We start from the raw sequence: 19,843 nt of genomic DNA, 5'->3' as shown, positions 1-19,843 counted from the left end.
AATGCAATTCCACAGTATACACATGAGCAGCAGCAGATTGGCACATTATCCCACCAGGTAGAAGCCTTTAGCCTAGCGTGTTTACTTTACACCAAGTCGCTCTCAGTTCCAAGCACACACATAAACTGCCGGACCCGGATGCAGTTTAAGAGTTCTCATCAGAACTGAAAATTCGATCTTGCTTTGACCCAAGCCCGGTGAGCTGAAGTGTGAGGCCTGGTCTGACCCAAGCCCGGTGAGCTGAGGCCTGGTCTGACCCGAGCCCGGTGAGCCGGTAAACTGGGGTTGAAACAGTAAGCTGTATTGATTTAAACTGGGGTTGAAACAGTGAGCTGTATTGATTTAAACTGGGGTTGAAACAGTAAGCTGTATTGATTTAAACTGGGGTTGAAACAGTGAGCTGTATTGATTTAAACTGGGGTTGAAACAGTAAGCTGTATTGATTTAAACTGGGGTTGAAACAGTAAGCTGTATTGATTTAAACTGGGGTTGAAACAGTAAGCTGTATTGATTTAAACTGGGGTTGAAACAGTAAGCTGTATTGATTTAAACTGGGGTTGAAACAATGAGCTGTATTGAGGTAGACTAGTGGTTAGAGTGTAGGGGCGGCAGGATAGTCTAGTGGTTAGAGTGTAGGGGCGGCAGGATAGTCTAGTGGTTAGAGTGTAGAGGTGGCAGGTAGTCTAGTGGTTAGAGTGGAGAGGAGGCAGGTAGCCTAGTGGTTAGAGTGGAGAGGAGGCAGGTAGCCTAGTGGTTAGAGTGTAGAGGTGGCAGGTAGCCTAGTGGTTAGAGTGTAGGGGTGGCAGGATAGTCTAGTGGTTAGAGTGTAGAGGTGGCAGGTAGTCTAGTGGTTAGAGTGGAGAGGTGGCAGGTAGTCTAGTGGTTAGAGTGGAGAGGAGGCAGGTAGCCTAGTGGTTAGAGTGGAGAGGAGGCAGGTAGCCTAGTGGTTAGAGTGGAGAGGAGGCAGGTAGCCTAGTGGTTAGAGTGTAGAGGCGGCAGGTAGCCTAGTGGTTAGAGTGTAGAGGAGGCAGGTAGCCTAGTGGTTAGAGTGTAGGGACGGCAGGTAGCCTAGTGGTTAGAGTGTAGGGGCGGCAGGGAGCCTAGTGGTTAGAGTGTAGGGACGGCAGGTAGCCTAGTGGTTAGAGTGTAGAGGAGGCAGGGAGCCTAGTTGTGATAGTGTCGGGGCGGTAGGTAGCCTAGTGGTTAGAGTGTTGGGGCGGCAGGTAGCCTAGTGGTTAGTGTAGGGGCGGCAGGTAGACTAGTGGTTAGTGTAGGGGCGGTAGGTAGCCTAGTGGTTAGAGAGGAGAGGAGGCAGGTAGCCTAGTGGTTAGAGAAATGGTTAGAAAATGGTCTAATTCACACACTCAAAATAACATCCCAGTCATCCCTACTGCCTCTGATCTGGAGGACTTTCTAAACACATGCTTCATTTGTAAATGGAGAGTTGGACAGTGCCCCTGGCTGTCTGTAAATTAAACACAACAAGACAATGGTGCCGTCTGGTTTGTTTCATATCAGGAATTTTAAAATTTTTTTAGCCTACTTTTCCTTTTGATACTTGAGTAAATTTTAGCAATTACATTTACTTTTAAATATATAAATATATTTAAGTATATTTAAATATACTAAGGATATATTTAAAACCAAATACCTTTACACTTTTCTTTCAAGTAGTATTTTACTGGGTGACTTTGACTTTCACTTGAGTCATTTTCTACTAAGGTGTCTTTACTTTTACTACAGTATGACACTTGGGTACTTTTTCCCACCAATGTTCCCGGGACACTCTGGATAAATACTAATTATTTTTTTTAAAAGCTAATTAAAGATCATTCCCAGGTTATAACATACATGTTGATGTTTGTATCCCAACTTGCCCTGATTGTGTGAAACCCCAGAGTGGCTGAGGCTGAAGGTGTTGGGGCAGCACTGTGAAACTCTGGAGCTCAACACGGAGGATAGACAACGCATAGAAGAGATCAAGAGAGAGATACTCTTTAAACACCCACTACAGGTACTATCTTAGTCACTCAATACCAAACACCCACTACAGGTACTATCTTAGTCACTCAATACCAAACACCCACTACAGGTACTGTCTTAGTCACTCAATACCAAACACCCACTACAGGTACTATCCTAGTCACTCAATACCAAACACACACTAAAGGTACTGTCTTAGTCACTCAATACCAAACACCCACTACAGGTACTATCTTAGTCACTCAATACCAAACACCCACTACAGGTACTATCTTAGTCACTCAATACCAAACACCCACTACAGGTACTATCCTAGTCACTCAATACCAAACACACACTAAAGGTACTGTCTTAGTCACTCAATACCAAACACCCACTACAGGTACTATCTTAGTCACTCAATACCAAACACCCACTACAGGTACTGTCTTAGTCACTCAATACCAAACACCCACTACAGGTACTATCTTAGTCGCTCAATACCAAACACCCACTACAGGTACTATCTTAGTCACTCAATACCAAACACCCACTACAGGTACTGTCTTCGTCACTCAATACCAAACACCCACTACAGGTACTGTCTTAGTCACTCAATACCAAACACCCACTACAGGTACTATCTTAGTCACTCAATACCAAACACCCACTACAGGTACTATCTTAGTCACTCAATACCAAACACCCACTACAGGTACTATCCTAGTCACTCAATACCAAACACACACTACAGGTACTATCTTAGTCACTCAATACCAAACACCCACTAAAGGTACTATCTTAGTCACTCAATACCAAACACCCACTACAGGTACTATCATAGTCACTCAATACCAAACACCCACTACAGGTACTATCTTAGTCACTCAATACCAAACACCCACTACAGGTACTATCCTAGTCACTCAATACCAAACACCCACTACAGGTACTATCTTAGTCACTCAATACCAAACACCCACTACAGGTACTATCATAGTCACTCAATACCAAACACCCACTACAGGTACTATCCTAGTCACTCAATACCAAACACCCACTACAGGTACTATCCTAGTCACTCAATACCAAACACCCACTACAGGTACTGTCTTAGTCACTCAATACCAAACACCCACTACAGGTACTATCTTAGTCACTCAATACCAAACACCCACTACAGGTACTATCATAGTCACTCAATACCAAACACCCACTACAGGTACTGTCTTAGTCACTCAATACCAAACACCCACTACAGGTACTATCTTAGTCACTCAATACCAAACACCCACTACAGGTACTATCTTAGTCACTCAATACAAAACACCCACTACAGGTACTATCTTAGTCACTCAATACCAAACACCCACTACAGGTACTATCCTAGTCACTCAATACCAAACACCCACTACAGGTACTGTCTTAGTCACTCAATACCAAACACCCACTACAGGTACTACCAGGAATCACTCCTGAACACCAAATGTATAGGCAAGGCTCAACTTCCTCACTCTCTGTTTTAAACCATGTGAATGTTGTCTCATTTTGATGCTAGCCTCCTCTCCTTGGACTGCCCAGGTGTGGTGGGTAAGGTAACTGTGAGGTGTGTCAGTCTCAGGCATGGTGTGGTGTTCCAAGAAATCTGTTTACGAACCTGTTACACCAACTAGCCTATCCTAGCATCTCAGCAGGTTTTTAGATGTTTCACAATGTTGTTGTAGTCCTGAACTAGCTCATCTTATCCACCTTGTCAAGGGCTTGATAATGAGTTGACTATCTCCGGAATAGATGAAACACGTGGAATGGCTGGGTGTGGTGGTTCTTCAAGCATGTTGTTTTATCAAACCTGTTGTAGTCATATTACACAGGCTCCGACGCCCGTCGCATGTGGCAAGGGGCTACAGTCCATTACGGATTACAAAGGAAGACCCAACCGTGATCTGCCCAACGATGCCTCTCTGCCAGACAAACTCACTGCATTTTACATCCGACAAAAACAACACAGAGTCGTGCATGAGGGCACCCGCTGACCCAGAGGACTGTGGCAAGGGGCTAGAGTCCATTACGGATTACAAAGGAAGACCCAACCGTGATCTGCCCAACGATGCCTCTCTACCAGACAAACTCACTGCATTTTACATCCGACAAAAACAACACAGAGTCGTGCATGAGGGCACCCGCTGACCCAGAGGACTGTGGCAAGGGGCTAGAGTCCATTACGGATTACAAAGGAAGACCCAACCGTGATCTGCCCAACGATGCCTCTCTACCAGACAAACTCACTGCATTTTACATCCGACAAAAACAACACAGAGTCGTGCATGAGGGCACCCGCTGACCCAGAGGACTGTGGCAAGGGGCTAGAGTCCATTACGGATTACAAAGGAAGACCCAACCGTGATCTGCCCAACGATGCCTCTCTACCAGACAAACTCACTGCATTTTACATCCGACAAAAACAACACAGAGTCGTGCATGAGGGCACCCGCTGACCCAGAGGACTGGGTTATCGCGCTCTCAGTCAAGTCCGGACTGTATTTCCCGGGGCGAGTTCCCAGCATGCACAGTCCAGCTGGCAGGCCTATTGACTGTTATTTTCAACCTCTCCTCGTCCCAGTCTGTAATGCCCACATGTCTCAAGCTGACCACCATCGTTCCTGTTCCCAAGAACTCTTGAGGCTACCTGCCACAATGACTACCACCCTGTAGCACTCACACCTGTAATCATGAAGTGTTTTGAAAGGCTGGTTATGGTTAACATCAACTCCACCATCCCTGACACCCATGACCCACTCCAATGTGCATGCTGCCCCGCAGCAGATCCATAGACAACGCAATATCAATTGCACTCCACACTTCCCTAACCCACCGAGATAAGCGGAATACCTATGTGACAATGCTGTTCATTGACTACAGCTCAGCGTTCAACCCCAGTCCCCTCCAAGCTCGTCACTAAGCTTGTGTCCCTGGGACTGAACACCTCCCTATTCAACCGAATCCTAGGGGGAGGGGGCAGCTGGATCCTAGGGGGAGGGGGCAGCTGGATCCTAGGGAGAGGGGGCAGCTGGATCCTAGGGGGAGGGGGCAGCTGGATCCTAGGGGGAGGGGGCAACTGGATCCTAGGGGGAGGGGGCAGCTGGATCCTAGGGGGAGGGTGGCAGCTGGATCCTAGGGGGAGGGGGGCAACTGGATCCTAGGGGGAGGGGGCAGCTGGATCCTAGGGGGAGGGGGGCAGCTGGATCCTAGGGGGAGGGGGGGCAGCTGGATCCTAGGGGGAGGGGGCAGCTGGATCCTAGGGGGAGGGGTGGCAGCTGGATCCTAGGGGGAGGGGGGCAGCTGGATCCTAGGGGGAGGGGGCAACTGGATCCTAGGGGAGGGGGGCAGCTGGATCCTAGGGGAGGGGGGCAGCTGGATCCTAGGGGGAGGGTGGCAGCTGGATCCTAGGGGGAGGGTGGCAGCTGGATCCTAGGGAGAGGGGGCAGCTGGATCCTAGGGGGAGGGGGGCAGCTGGATCCTAGGGGAGGGGGGCAGCTGGATCCTAGGGGAGGGGGGCAGCTGGATCCTAGGGGGAGGGGGGCAGCTGGATCCTAGGGGAGGGGGGAAGTGGTACTGGAACAACAAGTCTGACACTAACAGGCTTCTGAACAGCTTTTACTCCCCAGGACATAGACTGCAAATACTTAACAAAATGGCTACACAGACTATCTGCCTCGACTACTTTATCCTGTCTTGACTTCTACTTTATCCTGCCTCGACTTCTACTTTATCCTGCCTCGACTTCTACTTTATCCTGCCTCGACTTCTACTTTATCCTGCCTCGACTTCTACTTTATCCTGCCTCGACTTCTACTTTATCCTGCCTCGACTTCTACTTTATCCTGCCTCGACTTCTATTTAAAACATAATAATAATATTTGACTGAGTCTGCACACTCAACACATTGACACTACCACACACACACTCACATAACACACAAACATACTCACTCACTCACTCACTCACTCACTCACTCACTCACGCACACACACTCACATATCATCATCCATAGTTGCTGCTGCTACTCTATCATCTTGATGCCTAGTCACCTTCCCCCTATACAAACCTGCCCCTACCACTCCAGTATCCCTGCACATTGTAAGTATAGAATTGGCACTGATCTTGATTACTGCATTGTTGGGAAAGAACAAGCAAGAAAGGCATTTCACTGTACTTGTGCAGAAAAAGTTGATCTCATGGCTCCACTGCGGTTGGAGGCAGCATGGCGTTTGTAGTGGTGGGATGGTTGTGGCGTTTTGGGACGTGTGTCTTCTCCAGCATGCTGTTCAGTGGTGTGGTGTGTAGACAAGTCTTCTACAGATCGTTTCCTTTCTACTTTATGTGCGATTGAAGTCATCAAAAGCACTCAACTGGTTCAGTCTGGTATTTTGGGAGAGATGTTTTAGGAGTTAACGGCGCTTTTTATTTTTCTGGTCAGTTGATTGTGGTTTTTTCATCCTTGGTTCAGAACCCGAGGAGCACGGACACGGACAGCAGTGCTGCGTCCAGCCTTGTAGGTCCAGGGGGCCAGCCTCCCTCCCTACCCCAGCCTGAGGAGCAGTTGGTTGGGGAGCAGAAGCAGTTCAGGGCCCTGAAGGCAGCGGAGGACTGTCTGTCCCACCAGCTACAGCAGCTGAGCAGGAACCCGTTTGCCGACAGCGTTGAGCTGCGTACCCCTCTAAGGCAGGACCTAGAGGGCCGGGTCAGACAGATCGCCCTCCGAGAGGGGTTATACGTCCTCCCTAGAGCGCACCCTCCACCCCTCACCTCCATCACCATTGCCACCTCCCGCCGCTCCCCCCTCCCCGAGCCTCTACAGGTGTCCCAGTTCACCTTAGAAGGGGTCTCCCAACCCACAGTGCAGGGGTGGCTACCTCAGACACAGCCCCAGCAGCAGGGGAGGGAGAGCACCACCAACTCGACACACTGCTCCATGTCCAGAGACACAACCACCATGACTGGATCACAGGCCAACAGCAGCAGTCTGTACCCCAGAGACAGAAAGACACGCCTGGGCCAGGAGCCGGGCCAGGAGCCGAGACAGGAGCCGGGCCAGGAGCCGAGACAGGAGCCGAGACAGGAGCCGAGACAGGAGCCGAGACAGGAGCCGAGACAGGAGCCAGGCCAGGTGCCTAGACAGGAGCCGAGACAGGAGCCGAGACAGGAGCCGAGACAGGAGCCGAGACAGGAGCCGAGACAGGAGCCGGGCCAGGAGCCGAGACAGGAGCCGAGACAGGAGCCGAGACAGGAGCCGGGCCAGGAGCCAGGCCAGGAGCCGAGACAGGTGCCGGGCCAGGTGCCGGGCCAGGTGCCGAGACAGGAGCCGAGACAGGTGCCGAGACAGGTGCCGGGCCAGGTGCCGGGCCAGGTGCCGGGCCAGGAGCCGAGACAGGTGCCGAGACAGGAGCCGAGACAGGAGCAGGTAGAATCCCGGCTGAATCTATCTTTACCGCTTACTGACTAAAGAACTTACACTGTTATAGACTAACACGGTTATAGACTAACACTGTTATAGACTGACACTGTTATAGACTGACACTGTTATAGACTGACACTGTTATAGACTGACACGGTTATAGACTAACACTGTTATAGACTGACACTGTTATAGACTGACACTGTTATAGACTGACACTGTTATAGACTGACACGGTTATAGACTAACACTGTTATAGACTGACACTGTTATAGACTGACACTGTTATAGACTGACACTGTTATAGACTGACACTGTTATAGACTAACACTGTTATAGACTGACACTGTTATAGACTGACACTGTTATAGACTGACACTGTTATAGACTGACACTGTTATAGACTGACACGGTTATAGACTAACACTGTTATAGACTGACACTGTTATAGACTGACACTGTTATAGACTGACACTGTTATAGACTGACACGGTTATAGACTAACACTGTTATAGACTGACACTGTTATAGACTGACACTGTTATAGACTGACACTGTTATAGACTGACACTGTTATAGACTGACACTGTTATAGACTGACACTGTTATAGACTAACACTGTTATAGACTGACACTGTTATAGACTGACACTGTTATAGACTGACACTGTTATAGACTGACACTGTTATAGACTGACACTTATAGACTGACACTGTTATTCACACTCAGATCTGTTATAGACTAACACTGTTATAGACTAACACGGTTATAGACTAACACTGTTATAGACCTACACTGTTATAGACTAACACTGTTAATCGCACTCAGATCTGTTATAGACTAACACTGTTATAGACTAACACTGTTATAGACTAACACTGTTATAGACTGACACTGTTATAGACTGACACTGTTATAGACTGACACTGTTATAGACTGACACTGTTATAGACTGACACTGTTATAGACTGACACTGTTATTCACACTCAGATCTGTTATAGACTAACACTGTTATAGACTAACACGGTTATAGACTAACACTGTTATAGACCTACACTGTTATAGACCTACACTGTTAATCGCACTCAGATCTGTTATAGACTAACACTGTTATAGACTAACACTGTTATAGACTAACACTGTTATAGACTAACACTGTTATAGACTGACACTGTTATAGACTAACACTGTTATAGACTGAGACTCTTATAGACAAACACTGTTATAGACAAACACTGTTATAGACTGACACTGTTATAGACTAACACTGTTAATCACACTCAGATCTGTTATAGACTGACACTGTTATAGACTGACACTGTTATAGACTGACACTGTTATAGACTGACACTGTTAATCACACTCAGATCTGTTATAGACTGACACTGTTATAGACTGACACTGTTATAGACTAACACTGTTAATCACACTCAGATCTGTTATAGACTGACACTGTTATAGACTGACACTGTTATAGACTGACACTGTTATAGACTGACACTGTTAATCACACTCAGATCTGTTATAGACTGACACTGTTATAGACTGACACTGTTATAGACTGACACTGTTATAGACTGACACTGTTAATCACACTCAGATCTGTTATAGACTGACACTGTTATAGACTGACACTGTTATAGACTGACACTGTTATAGACTGACACTGTTAATCACACTCAGATCTGTTATAGACTGACACTGTTATAGACTGACACTGTTATAGACTGACACTGTTATAGACTGACACTGTTAATCACACTCAGATCTGTTATAGACTGACACTGTTATAGACTGACACTGTTATAGACTGACACTGTTATAGACTAACACTGTTAATCACACTCAGATCTGTTATAGACTGACACTGTTATAGACTGACACTGTTATAGACTGACACTGTTAATCACACTCAGATCTGTTATAGACTGACACTGTTATAGACTGACACTGTTACAGACTGACACTGTTATAGACTGACACTGTTAATCACACTCAGATCTGTTATAGACTGAGACTGTTATAGACTGACACTGTTAATCACACTCAGATTTGTTATAGACTGACACTGTTATAGACTAACACTGTTATAGACTGACACTGTTATAGACTGACACTGTTAATCACACTCAGATCTGTTATAGACTGACACTGTTATAGACTGACACTGTTATAGACTAACACTGTTAATCACACTCAGATCTGTTATAGACTGACACTGTTATAGACTGACACTGTTATAGACTGACACTGTTAATCACACTCAGATCTGTTATAGACTGACACTGTTATAGACTGACACTGTTATAGACTGACACTGTTATAGACTGACACTGTTAATCACACTCAGATCTGTTATAGACTGACACTGTTATAGACTGACACTGTTATAGACTGACACTGTTAATCACACTCAGATCTGTTATAGACTGACACTGTTATAGACTGACACTGTTATAGACTGACACTGTTATAGACTAACACTGTTAATCACACTCAGATCTGTTATAGACTGACACTGTTATAGACTGACACTGTTATAGACTGACACTGTTAATCACACTCAGATCTGTTATAGACTGACACTGTTACAGACTGACACTGTTACAGACTGACACTGTTATAGACTGACACTGTTAATCACACTCAGATCTGTTATAGACTGAGACTGTTATAGACTGACACTGTTAATCACACTCAGATTTGTTATAGACTGACACTGTTATAGGCTGACACTGTTATAGACTGACACTGTTATAGACTGACACTGTTATAGACTAACACTGTTAATCACACTCAGATCTGTTATAGACTAACACTGTTATAGACTAACACGGTTATAGAATAACACTGTTATAGACTGACACTGTTATAGACCTACACTGTTATAGACTAACACTGTTAATCGCACTCAGATCTGTTATAGACTAACACTGTTATAGACTAACACTGTTATAGACTAACACTGTTATAGACTGACACTGTTATAGACTGACACTGTTATAGACTGACACTGTTATAGACTGACACTGTTATAGACTAACACTGTTATAGACTGAGACTTATAGACAAACACTGTTATAGACTGACACTGTTATAGACTAACACTGTTAATCACACTCAGATCTGTTATAGACTGACACTGTTATAGACTGACACTGTTATAGACTGACACTGTTAATCACACTCAGATCTGTTATAGACTGACACTGTTATAGACTGACACTGTTATAGACTAACACTGTTAATCACACTCAGATCTGTTATAGACTGACACTGTTATAGACTGACACTGTTATAGACTGACACTGTTATAGACTGACACTGTTAATCACACTCAGATCTGTTATAGACTGACACTGTTATAGACTGACACTGTTATAGACTGACACTGTTATAGACTGACACTGTTAATCACACTCAGATCTGTTATAGACTGACACTGTTATAGACTGACACTGTTATAGACTGACACTGTTATAGACTGACACTGTTAATCACACTCAGATCTGTTATAGACTGACACTGTTATAGACTGACACTGTTATAGACTGACACTGTTATAGACTAACACTGTTAATCACACTCAGATCTGTTATAGACTGACACTGTTATAGACTGACACTGTTAATCACACTCAGATCTGTTATAGACTGAGACTGTTATAGACTGACACTGTTATAGACTGACACTTTTAGACTGACACTGTTATTCACACTCAGATCTGTTATAGACTGACACTGTTAATCACACTCAGATCTGTTATAGACTGACACTGTTATAGACTAACACTGTTATAGACTGACACTGTTAATCACACTCAGATATGTTATAGACCGACACTGTTATAGACTGACACTGTTATAGACTGACACTGTTATAGACTGACACTGTTATAGACTGAGACTCTTATAGACTAACACTGTTATAGACTGACACTGTTATAGACTAACACTGTTATTCACACTCAGATCTGTTATAGACTAACACTGTTATAGACTAACACTGTTATAGACTAACACTGTTATAGACTGACACTGTTATAGACTGACACTGTTATAGACTGACACTGTTATAGACAAACACTGTTATAGACTGACACTTATAGACTGACACTGTTATTCACACTCAGATCTGTTATAGACTGACACTGTTAATCACACTCAGATCTGTTATAGACTGACACTGTTATAGACTGACACTGTTATAGACTGACACTGTTATAGACTGACACTGTTAATCACACTCAGATCTCTTATAGACTGACACTGTTATAGACTGACACTGTTAATCACACTCAGATCTGTTATAGACTGACACTGTTATAGACTGACACTGTTATAGACTGACACTGTTATAGACTGACACTGTTATAGACTAACACTGTTAATCACACTCAGATCTCTTATAGACTGACACTGTTATAGACTGACACTGTTAATCACACTCAGATCTGTTATAGACTGACACTGTTATAGACTGACACTGTTATAGACTGGCACTGTTATAGACTAACACTGTTAATCACACTCAGATCTGTTATAGACTGACACTGTTATAGACTGACACTGTTATAGACTGACACTGTTAATCACACTCAGATCTGTTATAGACTGAGACTGTTATAGACTGACACTGTTATAGACTGACACTGTTATAGACTGACACTGTTAATCACACTCAGATCTGTTATAGACTGACACTGTTATAGACTAACACTGTTATAGACTGACACTGTTAATCACACTCAGATCTGTTATAGACTGACACTGTTATAGACTGACACTGTTATAGACTGACACTGTTATAGACTGACACTGTTATAGACTGAGACTCTTATAGACTGAGACTCTTATAGACTAACACTGTTATAGACTGACACTGTTATAGACTAACACTGTTATTCACACTCAGATCTGTTATAGACTAACACTGTTATAGACTAACACTGTTATAGACTAACACTGTTATAGACTGACACTGTTATAGACTGACACTGTTATAGACTGACACTGTTATAGACTGACACTGTTATAGATTGACACTGTTATAGACTGATACTGTTATAGACTGACACTGTTATAGACTGACACTGTTATAGACTGACACTGTTATAGACTGACACTGTTATAGACTGACACTGTTATAGACTGACACTGTTATAGACTGACACTGTTATTCACACTCAGATCTGTTATAGACTGACACTGTTAATCACACTCAGATCTGTTATAGACTGACACTGTTATAGACTGACACTGTTATAGACTGACACTGTTATAGACTGACACTTATAGACTGACACTGTTATTCACACTCAGATCTGTTATAGACTAACACTGTTATAGACCTACACTGTTATAGACTAACACTGTTAATCGCACTCAGATCTGTTATAGACTAACACTGTTATAGACTAACACTGTTATAGACTGACACTGTTATAGACTGACACTGTTATAGACTGACACTGTTATAGACTGACACTGTTAATCACACTCAGATGACCTGGTGTTTAAGAAAAGGAATGTCCTCTGGACACTAACACTGTCACACTCTCTCTCCCTCTCCCCCCTCTTCCTCGGTCTCCCTCCTCTTCCTCTGTCTCCCTCTCTCCCATCCAGCTGCCTGGTATAGACCAAGAGAACCCCTTTACTGGTCCCCCCCACTCTGCAGCTCCTCTCCCTCTGACCCCAGTCATGTACGGGCACATTTCCCGGTCTCACCCCGACGAAGGACGTCCTGGGTCCATCGTGGGTTCTGGAGCAGACTGGGTCTCTGGAGCTTGGACCACCAGGACAGGTCAGGTCTCCCACCTCCACGTCACCCTCTCCCCTGGTCCTAAAGGGGCTGAAGAGTCCCGGAGACTTCTGTCCTTTGCTCCTGTCAGACACTCCTCTGCCGTCTCCAGCAGTGTTGACGAAGACGAGAGCCTAGGTTACGCCCCCGAGCCTGCTCCGGCCAATAAGACGGGGTCGCAGGAGAACAGAGATCCAATTTGGAGACAGGGGCAGGAGACGGCCGACGCCTCAGTCCAGATCACCACGGCAACGGCAACCTCCACCTTCCCACAATGCTTCACACCTCCCCAGAGGCTGACTGGTACCGGTCCGTCTCGGCAGGCGGCGCTGACGGTTCTGTTGCCGTATAAACCACACGGTAGTGAGGAGATGTTCTACGTACCCCAGACGCATCCTGAGCCACAGCTTTCCCCCATACGATCTGACTCCACCATGGAGAGTTCCCACCCAGGTACAACATCTCTTATCTAGCTGGTTAAAATACATTATTTAGACGTTTCTAAACTATCTATAGTGACGCTAGCAGACTGACAGGTATTCCAAGGCATTCAATAATGAATGATCCCCTCGGTCTGGAGAACTCCTGAAGGCTAACTTAAATCGTACTGTAATAGATGCAGCCATCTGGCCCCTCCTCTGGCATCCTCTTCTCTGGCCTCTTCTCTGGCCTCTCTTCTGGCCCCTCCTCCTCTCCTCTGGCCTCTCCTTTGGCCTCCTCTCCTCTGGCCCCTCCTCTCTTCTCTGGCCTCCTTTCCTCTGGCCTCTTCTCCTCTGGCCTCTTCTCCTCTGGCCTCCTCTCCTCTGGCCTCCTCACCTCTCCTCTGGCCTCTCCTCTGGCCCCCTCTCGTCTCCTCTGGCCTCCCCTTCTCTTCTCTGGCCTCCTCTCCTCTGGCCTCCTCCTCTACTCTGGCCTCCTCTCCTCTGGCCTCCCCTCCTCTGGCCCCTCCTCTGGCCCCTCCTCTCTCCCTCTGGCCTCCTCTCCTCTCCACTGACCTCTCCTCTGGCCTCCTCTCCTCTGGCCCCTCCTCTCTCTCCTCTGGCCTCCTCTCCTCTGGCCTCCTCTCCTCTCCTCTGGCCTCCTCTCCTCTTGCCTCTCCTCTGTCCTACTCTCCTCTGGCTGACCTCTCCTCTGATCTCTCCTGTGACCTCTCCTCTGGCCTCCTCTCCTCTGACCTCCTTTCCTCTGACCTCCTCTCCTCTGGCCTCCTCTCCTCTGACCTCTCCTCTGGCCTCCTCTCCTCTGGGCTCCTCTCCTCTGGCCTCCTCTCCTCTGGCCTCCTCTCCTCTCCTCTGGCCTCCTCACCTCTGACCTCTTCTCTGGCCTCCTCTCATCTGACCTCCTCTCCTCTGGTCTCCCCTCCTCTCCTCTGGCCTCCTCTCCTCTGGCCTCTCCTCTGTCCTCCTCTCCTCTGGCCTCCTCTCCTCTGGCCTCCTTTCCTCTGACCTCCTTTCCTCTGACCTCCTCTCTTCTGGCCTCCTCTCCTCTGGCCTCCTCTCCTCTGGCCTCCTCTCCTCTGGCCTCCTCTCCTCTGGCCCCCTCTCCTCTGGCCCCTCCTCTCCTCTGACCTCCTTTCCTCTGACCTCCTCTCCTCTGGCCTCCTCTCCTCTGACCTCCTCTCCTCTGGCCTCCCCTCCTCTCCTCTGGACTCCTCTCCTCTGGCCTCCTCTCCTCTGGCCTCCTCTCCTCTGACCTCCTCTCCTCTTGTCTCCTCTCCTCTGGCCTCCTCTCCTCTGGCCTCCTCTCCTCTGGCCTCTTCTCCTCTGGCCTCCTCTCCTCTGGCCTCCTCACCTCTCCTCTGGCCTCTCCTCTGGCCCCCTCTCGTCTCCTCTGGCCTCCTCTCCTCTGGCCTCCCCTTCTCTTCTCTGGCCTCCTCTCCTCTGGCCTCCTCCTCTACTCTGGCCTCCTCTCCTCTGGCCTCCCCTCCTCTGGCCCCTCCTCTCTCTCCACTGGCCTCCTCTCCTCTCCACTGACCTCTCCTCTGGCCTCCTCTCCTCTGGCCCCTCCTCTCTCTCCTCTGGCCTCCTCTCCTCTGGCCTCCTCTCCTCTGGCCTCCCCTCCTCTCCTCTGGCCTCCTCTCCTCTTGCCTCTCCTCTGTCCTCCTCTCCTCTGGCTGACCTCTCCTCTGACCTCTCCTGTGACCTCTCCTCTGGCCTCCTCTCCTCTGACCTCCTTTCCTCTGACCTCCTCTCCTCTGGCCTCCTCTCCTCTGACCTCTCCTCTGGCCTCCTCTCATCTGACCTCCTCTCCTCTGGCCTCCTCTCCTCTGGCCTCTCCTCTGTCCTCCTCTCCTCTGGCCTCCTTTCCTCTGACCTCCTTTCCTCTGACCTCTCTTCTGGCCTCCTCTCCTCTGGCCTCCTCTCCTCTGGCCCCCTCTCCTCTGGCCCCTCCTCTCCTCTGACCTCCTTTCCTCTGACCTCCTCTCCTCTGGCCTCCTCTCCTCTGGCCTCCTCTCCTCTGACCTCCTCTCCTCTGGCCTCCCCTCCTCTCCTCTGGACTCCTCTCCTCTGGCCTCCTCTCCTCTGGCCTCCCCTCCTCTCCTCTGGACTCCTCTCCTCTGGCCTCCTCTCCTCTGGCCTCCCCTCCTCTCCTCTGACTCCTCTCCTCTGGCCTCCTCTCCTCTGGCCTCCCCTCCTCTCCTCTGGACTCCTCTCCTCTGGCCTCCTCTCCTCTGACCTCCTCTCCTCTGGCCTCCTCTCCTCTGGCCTCCTCTCCTCTGGCCTCCCCTCCTCTCCTCTGGCCTCCCCTCCTCTCCTCTGGCCTCCTCTCCTCTCCTCTGGCCTCCTCCTCTGACCTCCTCTCCTCTGGCCTCCTCTCCTCTGGCCGCCTCTCCTCTGGCCTCCTCTCCTCTGGCCCCCTCTCCTCTGGCCCCTCCTCTCCTCTGACCTCCTTTCCTCTGACCTCCTCTCCTCTGGCCTCCTCTCCTCTGGCCTCCTCTCCTCTGACCTCCTCTCCTCTGGCCTCCCCTCCTCTCCTCTGGACTCCTCTCCTCTGGCCTCCTCTCCTCTGGCCTCCCCTCCTCTCCTCTGGACTCCTCTCCTCTGGCCTCCTCTCCTCTGGCCTCCCCTCCTCTCCTCTGGACTCCTCTCCTCTGGCCTCCTCTCCTCTGGCCTCCTCTCCTCTGACCTCCTCTCCTCTGGCCTCCTCTCCTCTGGCCTCCTCTCCTCTGGCCTCCCCTCCTCCTCTGGCCTCCCCTCCTCTCCTCTGGCCTCCTCTCCTCTCCTCTGGCCTCCTCCTCTGACCTCCTCTCCTCTGGCCTCCTCTCCTCTGGCCGCCTCTCCTCTGGCCTCCTCTCCTCTGGCCCCCTCTCCTCTGGCCTCCTCTCCTCTGACCTCTCCTCTGGCCCCCTCTCCTCTGGCCCCCTCTCCTCTGGCCTCCTCTCCTCTGGCCCCTCCTCCTCTCCTCTGGCCTCCTCTCCTCTGGCCCCTCCTCCTCTCCTCTGGCCCCTCCTCCTCTGGCCCCTCCTCTCCTCCCCCAGACGGTTAGCAGCTGGTCTTTTGTAACAGGCACTGTGTATCAAATTAATGATTCATGTTCCAGTGTGAGTGTGAGAGAGAGACAGAGGCAGTGTTGAGTCCCAGCTCCGACAGCGATGATCCTCAGAGATAGTAAGAGAGACAGGGCTTCCTCCTTCCTCTCCTCCCCGTTCCTCCCACTCTCTCTCTCTCCTCCCCAGGCTCGGACGACGCAGTGCCCCCTCGCTTCAACATAGAGATCCTGGGGTCACGAGAGGAGCAGGTGGACCAGGTGGTGGACAGAGGGGTAAACATCAAACACACAGAGGGTATCTACAGCAAGAGACAAAGACTGGGAGAAAACTACAGTATGGAGAGGACAGGTGAGCACTCAGTATAGTGAGGGTTTAACACTGGGAGAAGGACTGGGTCAGTATAGTGAGGGTTTAACACTGGTGGGAAGGACTGGGTCAGTGTAGTGAGGGTTTAACACTGGGAGAAGGACCGGGTCAGTATAGTGAGAGTTTAACACTGGGAGAAGGACCGGGTCAGTATAGTGAGGGTTTAACACTGGGAGAAGGACCGGGTCAGTATAGTGAGGGTTTAACACTGGGGGGAAGGACCGGGTCAGTATAGTGAGGGTTTAACACTGGGGGGAAGGACCGGGTCAGTATAGTGAGGGTTTAACACTGGGGGGAAGGACCGGGTCAGTATAGTGAGGGTTTAACACTGGGAGAAGGACCGGGTCAGTATAGTGAGGGTTTAACACTGGGAGAAGGACCGGGTCAGTATAGTGAGAGTTTAACACTGGGGGGAAGGACCGGGTCAGTATAGTGAGGGTTTAACACTGGGAGAAGGACTGGGTCAGTATAGTGAGGGTTTAACACTGGTGGGAAGGACTGGGTCAGTGTAGTGAGGGTTTAACACTGGGGGAAGGACCGGGTCAGTATAGTGAGGGTTTAACACTGGGGGGAAGGACCGGGTCAGTATAGTGAGGGTTTAACACTGGGAGAAGGACCGGGTCAGTATAGTGAGGGTTTAACACTGGGAGAAGGACCGGGTCAGTATAGTGAGAGTTTAACACTGGGGGGAAGGACCGGGTCAGTATAGTGAGGGTTTAACACTGGGGGGAAGGACCGGGTCAGTATAGTGAGGGTTTAACACTGGGAGAAGGACCGGGTCAGTATAGTGAGGGTTTAACACTGGGAGAAGGACCGGGTCAGTATAGTGAGGGTTTAACACTGGGAGAAGGACCGGGTCAGTATAGTGAGGGTTTAACACTGGGGGGAAGGACTGGGTCAGTATAGTGAGGGTTTAACACTGGGAGAAGGACCGGGTCAGTATAGTGAGGGTTTAACACTGGGAGAAGGACCGGGTCAGTATAGTGAGGGTTTAACACTGGGAGAAGGACCGGGTCAGTATAGTGAAGGTTTAACACTGGGAGAAGGACAGGGTCAGTATAGTGAGGGTTTAACACTGGGAGAAAGACCGGGTCAGTATAGTGAGGGTTTAACACTGGGAGAAGGACCGGGTCAGTATAGTGAGGGTTTAACACTGGGAGAAGGACCGGGTCAGTATAGTGAGGGTTTAACACTGGGAGAAAGACCGGGTCAGTATAGTGAGGGTTTAACACTGGGGGGAAGGACCGGGTCAGTATAGTGAGGGTTTAACACTGGGAGAAGGACCGGGTCAGTATAGTGAGGGTTTAACACTGGGAGAAAGACCGGGTCAGTATAGTGAGGGTTTAACACTGGGGGGAAGGACCGGGTCAGTATAGTGAGGGTTTAACACTGGGAGAAGGACCGGGTCAGTATAGTGAGGGTTTAACACTGGGAGAAAGACCGGGTCAGTATAGTGAGGGTTTAACACTGGGGGGAAGGACCGGGTCAGTATTGTATACAGTATGTATATATTTAATGGACAGTGTCACTGCTTTGTTTGTGAATGTTATTTTCTCATTAATTCTTAACCAGATACCATTTCCACCCTCAGGTACGACCGTGCCAGACAATGAAGGTCAACCATTTGTTGACCAGCGTACTCCACAGTCAAAATGCTTCTCTCATGTAACAGGAGGGTTAACCAGAGGACCTGCTGTACCAATCACCACCACGAGAGGACCTGCTATACCAATCACCACCACTGGAGGACATGCTGTTCCAACCACCACCACTAGAGGACCTGCTATACCAATCACCACCACTAGAGGACCTGCTATACCAACTACCACCACTAGAGGACCTGCTATACCAATCACCACCACTGGAGGACCTGCTGTTCCAACCACCACCACTAGAGGACCTGCTATACCAATCACCACCACTAGAGGACCTGCTATACCAATCACCACCAGTAGAGGACCTGCTGTACCAACCACCACCACTAGAGGTCATGCTATACCAACCACCTCCACTGGAGGTCATGCTATACCAACCACCACCACTGGAGGTCCTGCTATACCAACCACCACCACTAGAGGACCTGCTGTTCCAACCACCACCACTAGAGGACCTGCTGTTCCAACCACCACCACTAGAGAACCTGCTGTACCAATCACCACCACTAGAGGTCCTGCTGTTCCAACCACCACCACTAGAGAACCTGCTGTACCAATCACCACCACTAGAGGTCCTGCTATACCAACCACCACCACTAGAGGTCCTGCTATACCAACCACCACCACTAGAGGACCATCTGCAGCCATGAGAGACCATGGAACCTCAATCACCACCTCCACACACACCCAGGGTGTCCCAGGCACAGACCACCCTGTCCAGCCCTCCCTTCGCTGCAGCCTGGGGGTGGGGGAAGAGGAGCTGGAGGTGTTTCAGCCTCTGCATGTAGAGATGGACTATAGTTCCATGGACCTCCACCATCACTTCCCCAAAACCCACCATCTCCACATGGACCACCAGATCTCCAACGCTCACCTTGTCCGAACCTCAGCCCCTCACCCAGGGATGGAGCGAGAGCCGGGAGGCGGGACCACAGTCTAGCCCAGCGGAGTGGCAGCACTCTGGACCAACTGTGGCGCAGGTTCAGTGAGAGGTGGAGCCTGGAGGAGGCCCGGCCCACCAATGAGAGAGGCGTCCCTGCTGGAGCGGCTGGAGCGTCTGTCCCGCCTCATCCACAGCACCGGGACCTCCGCCCCGCCAGAGCCAACGCAGCAGA

The 19,843-nt window shown here is 49.2% G+C and overlaps 1 protein-coding gene across 2 annotated transcripts in view; it reads left to right on the top strand.

Moving 5' to 3' along the window:
• Positions 1-19,752, top strand: part of LOC135536294 (uncharacterized) — a 34,745-nt gene extending 14,993 nt beyond the window's left edge. The window contains exons 9-13 of one of the 2 annotated variants that reach the window (XM_064962651.1): positions 1,899-2,014; positions 6,470-7,423; positions 13,043-13,670; positions 16,894-17,055; positions 18,746-19,752. In XM_064962651.1, coding sequence (XP_064818723.1) covers positions 1,899-2,014; positions 6,470-7,423; positions 13,043-13,670; positions 16,894-17,055; positions 18,746-19,668 — 2,783 coding nt within the window. In that variant the 3' untranslated portion in view covers positions 19,669-19,752. Of the gene's footprint in view, positions 1-1,898; positions 2,015-6,469; positions 7,424-13,042; positions 13,671-16,893; positions 17,056-18,664 lie in introns of both variants that reach the window. The other variant, XM_064962650.1, reaches the window with a different exon arrangement.
• The last annotated feature ends 91 nt before the right edge of the window (positions 19,753-19,843 follow it).

Source organism: Oncorhynchus masou, unplaced genomic scaffold, assembly GCF_036934945.1.
Source record: "Oncorhynchus masou masou isolate Uvic2021 unplaced genomic scaffold, UVic_Omas_1.1 unplaced_scaffold_591, whole genome shotgun sequence".
Lineage (NCBI taxonomy): Eukaryota > Metazoa > Chordata > Actinopteri > Salmoniformes > Salmonidae > Oncorhynchus > Oncorhynchus masou.
The sequence above is the reverse complement of the archived record's forward strand: the minus strand, read 5'-3'. Positions and strand labels throughout refer to the sequence as shown.